The sequence below is a fragment of the Xiphophorus hellerii genome, chromosome 6, assembly GCF_003331165.1.
Source record: "Xiphophorus hellerii strain 12219 chromosome 6, Xiphophorus_hellerii-4.1, whole genome shotgun sequence".
Taxonomy (NCBI): Eukaryota; Metazoa; Chordata; class Actinopteri; order Cyprinodontiformes; family Poeciliidae; genus Xiphophorus; species Xiphophorus hellerii.
The window spans coordinates 1,640,836-1,655,921 of NC_045677.1; the positions used below are offsets into that span (position 1 = coordinate 1,640,836).

General features: G+C 41.6%; 2 protein-coding genes across 6 annotated transcripts in view; one reads left to right on the plus strand and one right to left on the minus strand.

Annotated features, from left to right (window-relative positions):
- Window positions 1-5,614, plus strand: part of LOC116721387 (tRNA wybutosine-synthesizing protein 3 homolog) — a 66,907-nt gene extending 61,293 nt beyond the window's left edge. The window contains exons 10-11 of the mRNA XM_032565071.1: window positions 2,900-3,018; window positions 3,912-5,614. Coding sequence (XP_032420962.1) covers window positions 2,900-3,018; window positions 3,912-4,883 — 1,091 coding nt within the window. The 3' untranslated portion in view covers window positions 4,884-5,614. The remainder of the gene's footprint in view (window positions 1-2,899; window positions 3,019-3,911) is intronic.
- Window positions 1-15,086, minus strand: part of LOC116721385 (uncharacterized) — a 63,382-nt gene that overhangs the window by 3,602 nt on the left and 44,694 nt on the right. For 3 of the 5 annotated variants that reach the window (XM_032565069.1, XM_032565068.1, XM_032565064.1), the window contains exon 8: window positions 13,585-15,001. The exons of 1 other annotated variant lie outside the window; for it this stretch is intronic. The gene's annotated coding sequence lies outside the window, so the exon portion shown is untranslated. Of the gene's footprint in view, window positions 1-13,584; window positions 15,002-15,086 lie in introns of those variants that run through there. One more of the 5 variants, XM_032565066.1, reaches the window with a different exon arrangement.

Here is a 15,086-nt window from a genome sequence, read left to right on the forward strand (position 1 = left end):
TCTGCAGCTCCAGCCCCAGTAAGTGGGCCTTCTACTCCTCCCGAGTACCCCAGTGCTCCGCCTGCAGCTAGCCCCTCCGTGTTCTCCAGTGCTCCGCCTGCAGCTAGCCCCTTTGAACATCCCTGTGGTCCATCCGAGCCTTCCATTGCTCTCCACAAGCCGCCCGAGCCTAGCCTCCATGAGCCACTTGAGCACATACCTGTGTAACCTGCTGGCGCCCCGAGTCCATCTGCCAGCGCTCTGGTTTCTCCTGCTGGCACTACGGAGTTTTTTCGTGGGTCAGTGCAGCCACCCAGCTGCCCGCCTCCGCCTCTTCGTGGCTCCGTGCGGCCACCTGGCTGACCGCCGCAGCTTCTCTGAAGGGTCTTCCTCCTGCACCTCTGGACCTGCCACGATGGGTTCACCTCCTGCGCCTTTGTCGGCCTCCAGACCTGCCACAATGGGTTTGCCTCCTGCTTCATTGCTGGCCTCTGGACCCGCCACCCTGGATGGGTCCGCCTCTTGCGCTGCTGCTTGCTGGAAAGTTCACGGCAGGCCCTGCCCTGATCGTGTTTTGTTTTGGACTTAGTTTATTTTGTTTTGTTTGAACAGGGTTTATTATTACTTTAGTCTTGTCTTTTCTTTGGACTCTGGTCCGCCGTTCAGCGCGCCTTTGCCCACCCTGGTTGGGTTGTTTTGTTTTTCTTGGACTTTTTGGGGCATCTGGCAGCTGCCCATTAAGAGGGCAGGTACTGTGAGGATGTGAAATTTTGTTTGTATTTTCTAGTCAATTTAGTTCCTGTGCTGTCTTGTCCACCCCTTGATTGATACCAGGTGTGTCTTGTTCCCTGACTACCTTCCCTGTGTATTTAAACCCGCCTGTGACTCTTGTTCCCCGTCAGATCCTTGTCGTATGTCATTGTTCCATTCGTGTACAGTTACCAGGTGCTACCACTGTCTGAGCTCCTTGCCTCTGCTCACCTGTGCTGCCTGGACTTTGTATTTTGTTATTCTTCATTAAAACCATCATCTTTTGCCTCTACAACCTGGGTCTACTGTGTCATCCTCACCACTCAAACCCCCACCTCATGACAGCCTTGAGTCTTCTTGGGAATGATGCCTCAAGTTTTTTGCACCTAGATTTGAGGATCCTCTGCCTCTTCCTGCTGATACTCTCCAGTTCCATCAGGTTGGATGGTGAATGTTGGTGGAGCCATTTTCAGTTCTCTCCAGAGATGCTCAATGGGGTTTAGACTAGGGCTCTGGCTTGGCCAGTCAGGAACGGTCACAGAGTTGTTCCGAAGCCACTCCTTTGTTATTATAGCTGTGTGCTTCAGGTCATTGTCTTGTTGGAAGGTGAACCTTTGGCCCAATCTGAAGTACTGTGCAATCTGGAAGAGGTTTTCTTCAAGATCTCTCTGCACTTAGCCACATTCATCCTTTGAGCAGTGCCTGGTTTTCTCCACACATACCACTTAGAATTAACACAAAAAACCTCTGTCTTTGTCTCATCAGACCAGAGAATCTTATTTCTTAGTCTGGGAGTCTTTTATGTGTTTTATGCATGCTTTCATATATCTGGTACTGAGGAGAGGCTTCTGTTGGGCCACTCTACCATAAAGCCCTGACTAGTCGAGGGCTGCAGAGATAGTTGACTTTGTGGAACTTTCTCCCATCTCACTACTGCATCTCTGGAGCTCAGCCATAGTGATCTTTGGCTTCTTCTTTACCTCTCACACCAAGAAGAGCCTTCCCCACCAAGGCTCTTCTCTCACGATTGATGAGTGTGGCTAGACTGCCAGGTCTAGGAAGAGTTCTGGTCGTCCAAGCTTCTTCCATGTAAAGATTATGGAGACCACTGTGCTGCTCTTAGGAACCTCAAGCACTGCAGACATTCTTCTGTAACCTTGGCCAGATCTGTGCCTAGCCACAATTCTATCTCTGAGCTCCTTGGGCAGTTCATTCCACCTCATGATTCTCATTTGCTCTGCATTCATGAGAAATAATATAAACTTGATTTTAGCAAATGGCTGCAATGAGACAAAGAGTGGAAAAACTTAAATGGGTCTGAATACTTTTTGTACCCACTTGTATGTATTATGATGTATGTTGGTATTGGACCCAAATGCAGCAAGCTGAGATGTTGAGTAGATTTTGGAGATTTAATGAAGAATGAAAAAACAAAAACTTATGAAAAAAATCCATGGAGAATGCATTGAGCCAGAGCAGAACCAGGAGGAACCAGCAAGAAGGACCTGAGAATTAGTTGTACGTATATACTGGGAAGGCTAATTACAGAAAATGGAACAGCTAGCTGATTAGAAGCAGGTTGCAGGTGTGAGAAGAGAGAGAGAAAGTGGCACAGGGGTTGAGGGAGAGTACACAGAGACTAAGAAATAAATTGAACACTAAAGACTACCTAGACCTACGAAACATAATAAAATTTTAGTAACAGAAAATAACTAGGCACAAGAAGTAAACATCATAAACTACAATCACAAAGAAAGGATTGATCTAAAGTAAAACAGAAACAAGATTGATCTAGTAAAAAGAAACTAAGGGATATAAAATAAACAAATCTCAATAAACATAGGATCCTAACAATATGGTTATATTAGCTATCTGTGGTTTACTCCTTATAAAGAAATTTAAAAAATCAGGCTTAAGATCTAACCTAGTTAAATAATTTTCAGCTAGCAAAACTGGAAATGTGCTGCATATTTTCTATTTTTTATGGATCTTTTATTCAGCCAGGATTTGCTTTATCAGTTCCTCATCATGCACATTTGTTGTAATGTTGAGTACCCACCGTGTATTGCTTAAAACCATCCTTCTTTTCCCAGGTTTGATCACACTTTATGATAACACGAGGAACTAAACAAAAATCTAATCTCAGCTTATCTTTCTTTTGTGCTTTTAGCTCACTTTAGCATAGCTGTTTCCAGTGGAAATGGTTCTTGTGAAGAATTTAACCACCATACTGGGCTCAAGTTTTACAATGAGGACAACAAATGTCTTCACGCTGTCAGTCCTCAGCAGGTACTTGCACTACCAGATTTATTAAACTCTTTGAATCAACAGCCCATGACAAATACAGATATGTTGCATAGGTCTAAAAATCATATTATTTCTTTACACTTTGTTCCCAAAAAGCCAGGATTTGATGCCATTTTTAAAGTGATCTTGCTCATCCAATTTCTTTAGATCAGGGGTACTTATTTATTCACTTCTTGTTCAGTACTAGTACCTGACAATAACAATATATTACACAGTCTTTCTGCTTAACGAAATGAATAAAACTGACAGCTTAACAACAAAGTAGTATCAGGGTTAAAGTCATCTATTTCAGATAAGCAGTATCTTGTCAGATCTTTAGGGAGTAAATGAAACTACAGCACTGAGACACAGATAATTCTTTAGTTGAGCATCTAGTGCATATAAAGACATTATTATGCCTTAATATACATTAGTATGCTAATGACAACAGTATGTCATTATCAAGGTTGTCATAGCGTCTCCTATAGCTATACTCTAGTGAAAACACTGTTTGGACTCTTGAACTGGATTACTGTAAAATCACTGTAAGTCAGTGACAGTTTGTTCTGTTTAATACATAAAATCTACGAGGTGTGTTCCAAAGGAGTAACAACCACACAGACATTTTCTATTTGTGCCTCAGAAGATAAACCATGGTAATATTAGTTTGAATAAAAAACTTGCTCTCACTTTCACCACAGACAGAAGTAAACTGATACCAATGAGCCAATGTTGAATAAAGTTTAGACTAAAATCTTATGATTGCTATGGTTTAATTCACTATGGTAAATGTGATGGGGTAGTGTAGGCCACAGAAAAATGTCCTGGTTCCTGTATGAGGTTCTTGTAGTGGAACCATACCTTTAATTGTGTACTTTTTTATATATATCTTTTAGGATTTCCAAGCCCAAAACTTTGTTTCTGAGCTGTGTGCCAGTGAGGTGAAGCAGCTGCTGAGAAGTGCTACAATATATAGTCAACTACAACACCACAGCTACCTGGAAGATATCAGTGCCTATGATGAGCCCAGTCTCTACAATCATCAAGATACGAAGGAATCCAAGGAAGGACACTACGGTAGCTACATCCACAGAGACAAAGATAGCATAGCAAAGAAAGACATTAACCACAGGGAAAACTGGCAAAGAAGACCGCATGATGAGCAATGCTCAAGGACACATTGGGATTTAGGTAATCACTATAGCAACCATAATATTCACAACGATTTGTTTCAAATGAGAAATTCTCACAGTATTTTCCAGGATGGACCTACTAGCCCCCACTCCACCGGCAGCTTCAGAAACAGGATAAATGGGAGCAGATCCAATCACTCCCTGTCACATGATCAGAGTCAAGTGACGGCATGCTGGACGGAACAGTGTCATGAAGCAACCAGATTTATTTCTGCTGTTGATGAGGACAAACTTTCCTGCTGCTACACATCAAACAGTAAAACAGAGACCAGCTCCAGTCATTGCTCTGTTCTGCACAGTGACCACATGCACTGCAGTAGGGTTCCCTCCCATCTTTATGCAAATGACAGTCCTTACACCATTCTCCACACCGCAGGCAGTTCAGAACCTGTCACAGCCATGTTCATGGGTTTCCATACAGCACAGGATGACAGCAGGCAGGTTCAGGAGTATGAGGGTTGCCTTAAGGCTGAAATTGTTATTGTTGAGGAAGACCCTGGTGAGGATGACTGCTTGAAGGAAGTGAAAAAATGTTACCAGGTTCCAGCAGGAAACACAGCCAAAAGAAACCAGGGAATACTGTACAGAGTCAGAGAGCAGTGGTCAGTGAGAGGGGCTGAGCCAGGTTTCAGAAACATGAGAGAAAAACAGATACCATGCTGTACGATTTGCTGAACGTCTAAATGTGTTGAACTCATCCTAGAGTTCTACATATCCAGGTTACATCCAGGTTTTAATGTCCTCAGTACATGCCTGTATTCTCCCTAACAGATTGGATTCATCAGGATTTATAGATGGATATAGCTGAGCATCAGCATAACAGTGAAGATTTAGACTATGCTGTCTGATGATTTTTCCAGCTGGAAGTAAAGATATAATAAAGACAATTGGTCCAAGCACAGAGCCCTGTGCCTCCATAGGCAAGTAACCCTGAAGTGGGAAGATTTATTGTTCACGAGCAAACCGGAATCTGTCAGATGTTTGGATGCTTTCTGCACATCGCACATTTGATGTGCGATGTGCAGAAAGCATCCAAACGTCCAAAGCTCCAGAAGAAGATAAGTTAACAAAACAATGTCTAAAAAAAGGACTTATCCTTCATGGAGAAAGAAAAGAGGAAGAATGGAAAAAAGCCAAGATAGAAATTTGTATTAATATGTCTTTGTAATGTAATGTTTATAAAAAAGATTTGTGAAACTGCTAATAGAAAATTAGCTTTATAGCGACCTTGAACGGTTCAGTTCAACAGCCAAACATTTATGCTAGTGTCTTTGTGTGGAGCTGAGTTTTAACTTGAAATGAGTTGATTCTCCTGCTTGGCTCTGTATATTTCTGAGGTTTTCTTTGGCTACAAAGCGGCGTGTTTGATAACATTTGATAACAATAATTAAAACTTCTCAATGTTTGATGTTGTCTAGCAAAATGTTTTCCATCAGGCTACAATGTCTGCTGCATTAATATATAAATATATTTGCTGCTCTAAGCTGAAGTTGGTGTTTGCTGCTGATCATTTATGTGGCTAAAACAAACAATATTTTACCTCAACTTCTAAGTTATGTGAAATCTCTGTTTAAATCATTTCAAGGCTCAGAATCAACCCGGTACTGGTCCACATTCTCAGGGGAGAAAAACTCACCTGGTGTAAATGAAATTTTTAGCTATTGGAGTTACGCTTAAGAGAAATTAATTTAATCATAGAATGTCATGAATATACAGTATGTATAGGGCTGCACCGATTGCAGTTTTCTGTCTGGTTACCGATCTTTAAAGAGCCTGACCTACCGATTTTGATTTTGGCCGATAATTTTTTTGTCTGAAATGTCACTAAATGTAGCAAGAAAGTCACTGAGTTGGCAACAGTGGGGTGAATGTTGTTAGCTGTAAATGTGCAGACCTGACCTGGTGGGCCGGTCTATCAGTCAAACCTCTCACTGCAGAGCAGAAGGGGACATAGGCTGATTTTTAAACCTTTGCTGACGAAAATAAGATCAGTGGATAAGATAGGCTTCACATGTAAGTATCAGCCAATCATGAACTCCCCAAAATTAACCCAGAAATCGACTGGCTGATAAAAGTATCCTATATTATATATGTATAGTGTATAATGCAAACAACACCATCAGAGATGCAATAAGTTTATAGCAGGTGTGCAAATGATCTAATCGTCTAACTGTTGATTCCAGCAATTCACATTGTTAGCAAAAATAGAGGGCCCCAAAACCAAATTTTGCTTAGGCAGGAGTTTGACACCTGTGGTCCACACCAATATTAAGAAAGCCTTTAGAGCAACCTCCCGCCCCCATCTCAGTTCTTCAGATCATCTTTTGATTATGCTCATCAAAGCATACCAATCCCTGCTTACCAGACAAAAGCCTGTGGTGAAGAAGGTGAGAGTGTGGCCTGAGGGAGCTATGTCTGCACTGCAGGACTGTTTTGAGTGCACAGACTGGGGTATGTTCAGAGAGGCCCCTATGCACAACCAACACATGGACATGGATTAGTATGCAGCATCTGTGTCAAACTACATCCAGTGGTGTATGGAGATGGTTACAGTAACAAAATCAATAGTCACACAGGCCAACCAGAAAGCTTGGATGACTAAGGATGTATATTTTAAACTCAGGGAGCGTAATGCTGCCTTCAAATCTGGTGACATGGCCGCACTTAGCGAGGGCCAATCTAAACTGTACCATCAATGCAGCAAAACATGCCTACAGTCAAAAGATCAAAGGTTTCTTTCATGATGCCAGCAACACCAGACAACTGTGGCAGGGCATCCAGTCTGTGACTGATTATAAAACCACATCTTCATCCTGCCAAGATGACATTAGCTTCCTTAATGAGTTCAACAGCTTCTTTGCAAGATTTGAAGCCCTAAATAAAACCCCTGCAAGGAAAGCTGCCCCTCACCCTGATGAACAGGCCTTCAGGCTCGAAACATTTGCTGAGTGAAAATCCCTGCGAAAGGTTAACATACAAAAAACTGCAGGTAATGACAATATTCCAGCATGCTGATCAAAGAGCGTGCAGACCAGCTAGCCCATGTGCTCACGGATATCTTTAATATATCACTGTACCAGACCACTGTCCCCTCATGTTTTAAGTCAGCTATCATTCTTCCAGTGCCCAAGTAACCAACCATCACGTCTTTATGACTTTCGACCCGTTGCATTAACATCTATCATCATGAAGTGCTTCGACAGATTTCACTTATGTTTCTTTGTGCCATGGTAATAAAAATAAGTCTAAGTCTCTAAGTCTAATGACATCCTGATAATGGCATCCTGATAATACTAAGCTACTTGTTTCATTTTACTTGAGGTAAGAGTTAATATTAATGACACTGTAATAACACTTAATGACATCTTTATAACTGTTGCTACTTATTTCACTTTACTTGACAAAAGCGTTAATATTAATGACTCTGTTATTATTGTATTTGACACTGTAATAACACTTAAAGACATCTTTAAAACTCATGCTACTTTACTTGATCTGGGTATCATTCTATTATAGTCATCCTGCCTTTTTGGATAATTTGTTGAACATTAATTATGCTCTTTAAAAGAACTCTTTATTGCTAATCTTAGGACAGTTGTATTGCATATGAAGAGAATTAGCTTGATGCCTTCATGCTTCTGAGCTCATCACGGATTGTCCATAATGAACACCATGTTCAGGCATAAGGGTGTCCATATGTGCACTTGGCACTAGGACAACCTTGACCGCAGTTCGATGATCAACTTTGTCATCGTTTCATCGGATCTGCGGCCATATGTCTTGGACACTCAGGTGAAGAGAGGTGCGGAGCTGTTCACTGACCACTACCTGGTGGTGAGTTGGCTCCAGTGATGGGGGAGGATGCCGGTCAAACCTGGCAGGCCCAAACGTGTTGTGAGGGTCTGCTGGGAACATCTAGCGGAATCCCCTGTGAGACGGAGCTTCAACTCCCATCTCCGGCAGAACTTTGAACACATTCCGGGGGAGGTTGGGGACATTGAGTCTGAGTGGACCATGTTCCGTGTCTCCATTATCGAGGCGGCTTATCGGAGCTGTGGCCGCAAGGTTGTCGGTGCCTGTCACGGCGGCAACCCTCGAACCAGTTGGTGGACACCTTCGGTGAGGGATGCTGTCAGGCTGAAGAAGGAGTCCTTTCAGGCCTTATTGGCCTGTGGGACTCTGGAAGCAGCTGACGGGTACTGGCGGGAAAAGCGGTATGCGGCTCAGGTGGTTGCTGAGGCAAAAACTCAGGCGTGGGAGGAGTTTGGAGAGGCCATGGAGAAAGACTTTCCGCATGGCTTCGAGGGGATACTGGTCCGCCATCCGGTATCTCGGGAGGGGGAAGTAGTACAGCTCCAACATTGTCTATAGTGGGGATGGTGTGCTGCTGAACTCAACTCGGGACGTTGTGGGCCGGTGGGCAGAAAACTTCGAAGACCTCCTCAATCCCACCAACATGCCTTCCATTGAGAAAGCTGAGCCTGGGGATTCTGGATTGGACTCTCCAATTTCTGGGGACGAGGTCGCCAAGATGGTTAAAAAACTCCTCGGTGGCAGGGCCCCAGGGGTGGATGAGATTCGCCCAGAGTTCCTTAAGGCTCTGGATGTTGTAAGGTTGTGTTGGCTGATGCGACTATGCAACATTGCATGGACATTGGGGGCAGTTCCCCTGGATTGGCAGACTGGGGTGGTGGTACCCCTGTTCAAAAAGGGGACAGAGGGTTGTGCTCCAATTACAAGGGGGTCACACTCTTAAGCCTCCCTGGCAAGGTCTATTCAGTCCTGGAGAGGAGGGTCCATCGGATAGTTGAACCTCGGATTCAGGAAGAGCAGTGTGGTTTTCGTCCTGGTCGTGGAACACTGGACCAGCTCTACACCTTCAGCAGGGTCCTGGAGGGTGCATGGGAGTTCACCCAACCGGTCTACATGTGTTTTGTGGACTTGAAGAAGGTGTCGACCGTGTCCCTCGGGAAGCCCTGTGGGGGGTTCTCCGGGAGTATGGGGTACCAGGCCCTTTGATATGGGCTGTCAGGTCCCTGTATGACCGGTGTGAGAGTCTGGTCCGCATTGCAAGTAGTAAGTCAGGCTCGTTTCCGGTGAGAGTTGGACTCTCCCAGGGCTGCGCTTTGTCACAGATTCTGTTCATTACTTTCATGGACAGAATTTCTAGGCACAGCCTAAGTGTTGAGGGGATCCGTTTTGGTGGTCTTAGGATCACATCTCTGCTTTTTGGGGCTGATGTAGGCCTATTGGCTTCATCAGGTCGTGATCTGCAGCTCTCGCTGGAGCAGTTCGCAGCTGAGTGTCAAGCGATCAGGATGAGGATCAGTGCCTCCAAATCCGAGGCCATGGTCTTGAGCCGGAAAAGGGTAGAATGCCTTCTCTGGGTCAGGGGGTGTCCTGCCCCAAGCGGAGGAGTTCAAGTATCTTGGCATCTTGTTCACGAATGAGGGAAGAAGGGAGCGGTAGACTGACAGGCGGATTGGCGCAGCATCTGCCATGAAGCGGACGCTGTACCGGTCTGTCGTGGTGAAGAGAGAGCTGAGTCAAAAAGCGAAGCTCTCGATTTACCGGTCGATATACGTTCCCACTCTCATCTATGGTCATGAGCTTTGGGTCATGACCGAAAGAACGAGATCGCGGATACAAGCGGCCGAAATGGGTTTTCTCCGTAGGGTGTCTGGGCTCTCCCTTAGAGATAGGGTGAGAAGCTCAGTCATCCGGGAGGGACTCAGAGTAGAGCCGCTGCTCCTTCACATCGAGAGGAGCCAGTTGAGGTGGTTCGGGCGTCTGGTCAGGATGCCTCCAGAACGCCTCCTTGGTGAGGTGTTCCGGGCACGTCCCACTGGGAGGAGGCCCTGGGGAAGACCCAGGACACGCTGGAGGGACTATGTCTCTCGGCTGACCTGGGAACGCCTGCAGATACCCCCCGGAGGAGCTGGAACAAGTGGCCGGGGAGAGAGAAGTCTGGGCCTCCCTTCTGAAGCTGCTATTCTAGCGACCCGACCCCGGATAAAGCGGAAGAAAATAGATGGATGGATGGATGGCCTTCATGCTTTGTAACTGCACACAAAAGTTTTACAAAACCATGTTTTTAATCAACAACACCATTTTTGAAAAATAACATCTTTGAAAAATTTCTGTTGGGATTCACATCCACTGAGACCATAAACACAACAGTCCTTAATTAATCCTATGCATAAATTCAAGCTGTAAGACTCTCTTCAGCCTGCCGACATAATCAATTACCAAGCCTCCAACTCAGCCAACCAGCACCGGATTGTCGCTCCGCCCCAGCCAATCACCACGCAAGAGCTCCTTCAAAAAGCCAAACAACCATGGATCCACCTGCTTCAGCCATGCTGCTTCGACCCACCTCCTTCCTGGTCAGGAAGGAGGTGGGTCTATCCGATGGATAGGAGCCTGGAAGATCCTCCCGGCATCTTCCAGGCTCCTTTCTCTCCATGTCCAAGCCGATCATCCAAGCTCGCGGCGATTCTCAGTACGTCTTCTGCCAGTGTCCAAGCGCCAAAGAACTTTGGGCCAATAAAACTTTCTAACTGCTGCTTTTTCTCTGTGTGAGTCTCTACAGATTTAAATAAAATAAATCATCACAAACCATCAACACTGGTCGTATTGGACCTGAGGTTAGACTTTATGCAGTCAATCACAACATTTTCCCTAATTCACCCATGATGATAGGCTTTTGCCACAACCCGCCCTTTGAGGACATTCATGATCTTGATTTGGACCAAATTGAAAATGAGTTTGACACCTTTGGTACAGACACAGACACAGCAACTCTCAGATGTTGCACACTTTATTGAACATGTTATCATCAGACAAACATTTTTTCATTTGGCAATAATAAATAACTGACACTCAAGGCAAGTTGTTCTACTACACTTAATAAATAATATCAGTGAGGAAAAGAGCAATGAATATGGGTCCATAGTATATATCCAAACAGTGGCCTTTCACAGTCAGTCAGGTTTCTTCCCCACTGAACATCTGATATTGTAATTCCATAACAAAGGAAATATATATTTAAAAGATTAAAATTGGTGTCAGAAATTATAAAATTACAAACTTTATTGAATGAATGTCCACTAGGTGTGAATGTCAATATAATTTGTCCATTGGTATGAAATTATATGGCATCAGTCTAAGTAGACTAGTGTGTAATTCATGCTATCAAATAAGATGCTCATGTTTTTGCACTTTATTTCCATTTGGAATTAATAAAGTATTTTTGAATTTGAATTGTTTGAAGCAACAATGAATAGCAGAATCATTGGAGTAGACTTTTTCCTCTGGGTACATGTCCAAGTGAAATCAAAGAAAAAAAGCTGTTGGTACTCATGGAGAACTCCCGATTATCTCTGTGCTGCAGAAGCATGTAACAGTTTAGTCCCATTTCCTGTCTGATGCAACAGTCAGTGTTGTGTGGGTCAGACTATGTTGCTACAAGGGCAATTTGCTCTTCAGAAAATCATGTAAGAAGTGAAATCTGTCACAAATGCGACAGTACCATAAGATCTACAACAAAGCACTTGGTTTAGATGGGAACAAATAGTTTCTTATAGTGATGTTCTGAGTTGTTTGCTATACTTTACATTTACGTGTCTAAAAAACCTATTTAAAAAATAACTTGAATAAAAAATAAACAGCAAAAAGAAAGAAATACAGGGCCTTTCATGCACATTGACAGTCATTTTGTCATGTTACACCCTGAAAGTATTTTCTTTAGATTATTACCATTTTTTTAAAGTTATGGATAAAACAGAGAGCATTTAATTCATTTAACATATTTTATTTATCTAATCAATTTTATTGTTTAAAACATTGTGTCAAGTTATTTTTGTTCAGGCGCAGTAGTTTTACAGAATTTGAGCTGCATATTACTTAGTAACGGAAGTAGCATCAGAAGAAATAGCAGAAGAAGAAACTCTACCATACTAGACCATGTCGGGCTGCTGTAGCAAGAACAATTCCAAAATATACATATATATATATTATATATATATATGTACAGCGTGGGGTAAATAAAGTTGCCAAAACAGAAGACAGAATAATGACCATTTCATGAATGTGCACAGACACAGACTTCAGTACTTTTAACAATGATTTAATGCAGCAGACAACAGCCTGGTTATAGAAGAGCCACTGAAAAAAAAGATATCTGACTTAATCCTAGTTTTCTCAAAATAAAATAAAAAAATTAAAAAATCAGACTTCTGAGATTGATGTTGGAAATATTTTTAAGTTATACATACTTAATAAGAGGAAGAAAAAAAATTATAACAATTTTTTTATGCAAACAACATAAAAATGTTGTGTGCATTTGTATTCACCACTTGTTGCAATTACAGCTCAAAGTTTTTGGGGATATTTCTCTGTTCTGCTTTGCAAACTATCAAGCTCAGTCAAATTGGGAGGAGAGGATTTTTTTTTTCTCAGGATTGGCCTTAGCTGAGGAAAAGCCTCCCACAGTTCAATGCTGCTACCATCATTTTCTTAGTGAGGGTGGTGTATTTACCACCCTAACATGTGTGACAGTGTTAGTTGTCTGCCACACATAGCATTTTGCCTGTAGGCCAAAAAGTTCAGTGAGGATGTAATCTGACAAGAGCACTTTCTTCCACGTTTGCTCTTCTTCATGACAAAAGTGGAATTGCCCAGTTGGTATGAATGTTTTGCAAGGAACTCTGTCATACAAGGTGTGCAATATTAGATTGATTATGTTTGGTTTCAGTAGGCCTCAATCTGGTTAATTTTGCACTCATGATTTAGTCAACGTACAGCCTAATCAGTGGAGCATTTTAAGTTAGATGTAATATTGACGATTTAATAAAAATTAGTCTAATCAGTAGAGTTTTTCATATTAGACCAAATTCCTAAAAGTGTGTAGGTCACATATACTCATTTTAAAATGTTTCAAGTTCATTCTAGCCAAAATAAGCAGAAAACTAATCAGAAAATCTTGAGCATATTAGATAGATGTTTTAATCTGTTCTAATTTACAATGTCTGTTCTGTCTGAGTTTGAAAATATTATATGGGATGTGTGTTAATCGTTTGTAATTAAAATCTGCTATTTAACGTAGTAATGGCGAGAGCATGAATGCTGGACTAAAAACAGCTGCACTGATCAACCCATCACTATTTCATTACATCCTGGTGATCACTATTGATCTCGTTACAACTTTAAACTTCAGACTAACTTGAGATCATTGCAGAAACTAGCGGATAAGCTTGTGGAGATTTAATGCAGAAACTAAACTAAAGTAAGGTAGTGACCAGATGGAAACATGTACACACCACACATTAGAGTTTCCTAAAAATAAACATGACTTCACATTGTTAAACCTCATTGCTAAGGTCAGAATAAAACTTTTGTAACTGAAAAGGTCTTCAGCATTTGTAAGTATTGTTCAGTTAATAAATATATGCATCAAAAATACATCAATTCTCTTTTACAGGAACACAGTAGGAAATAAAAAAAAATCTGTACAAATCTTCAGTAGACCTATTTGTTAGAATACTGGTTTCCTTAAACACTTGCTCACTTTGTAGAGCCACAGATGGACACAGTTTTACAGGCTGCCACTTTTTTTGCGGGATTAACTCAACTATCATCAGAATTTGCTTTTTAACTTCCTTTTATTTGCTCCTGCTGACGCTAGCATCCTGAACCTGAAGCATCAATTTTGACAAACATTTAAAGAGCCTTGTTAGCTTACAACTGAACACATTGTTATTCTAATTATGCTCATGAGAAAACACTGCTATGAAACAAAACAAGTCCTAAAATCTGGACATGCTTTTGGTCAGGTCTCAGGAAAGAGGTATCTGAGTGGCTAGAATTGAAATGAGGAAAAAACCATTAATCGCTGACTCTAGCATGTGAGTACTTCATTCAGACAGTGATTTTCAAAGACTTATACTTGAAATGCAACGGTTTTCAAAAATTACGTTTCTTTCTGCTAATCAAGTTTCTGCAAAGTTTCTACGCAGAAAATGTACTTTAAATGAAAAAAATTTACAGTACATTGGTACTACAGTAACAACTAAAAATTGTATTACAGTAAATTATGTTCAATAAACTGAATAAATACATGATGGACAGGTTTTATAATCCATAACATAGGCTACTTAAGGGTTTGTGACAATTAAATAGAAGAAAAACACAAGGTAGCATAATGTAGAATATTTGAAGTTATACAAGTTTATAGCCAATGCTAGTAGAGGAATACAGAGCCGGCCACAGGCAGAAGCAAATTAAGTAGCTGACTAGGCCCTCCACTCTAGATTGATCCCTCTCAGAACACAGTTTTGGAGGTAAGTAATAATTACTTACTTTTCCTAAGAAGAAGTTTTCTTTTACATCATTCCTGTTCTCTTCTCAGTGAGTATTTAGCTCTCAGAATTAGAATTCCTCTTAAAACCTTCAAAAATCTTAAATCTGTTAACCATGCACAAGTGCTATCACATTATAAATCATATGGAGATTCACACAACACACACTTTTTGTTTTGTTTTGTTTTTTTCATGCATGTTAAAGAAATTTGGGGTTATTGTTAAAATATGATGATCAAACTGTGTTTGCTTTAACAAGAGATGATTTTTTTTAATCAACCAAATAACTTGTTAGATAATGTTTTCCAACATCTTCTGTTATGTGGCTTGTAAAACAGGCACAAGCTTTATCAGCATGTAGTTCATATTTGATCCAACCATGTTGTAAGTTTTTAAGAATTTAATAACCTTGTTGTATTGGACAAAGATTGCAACCTAGAATAGAATAGAATTCAACTTTATTGTCATTGCACTGTCACAAGTACAAGCAACGAGATGTAGTTTGCATCTATCCAGAAGT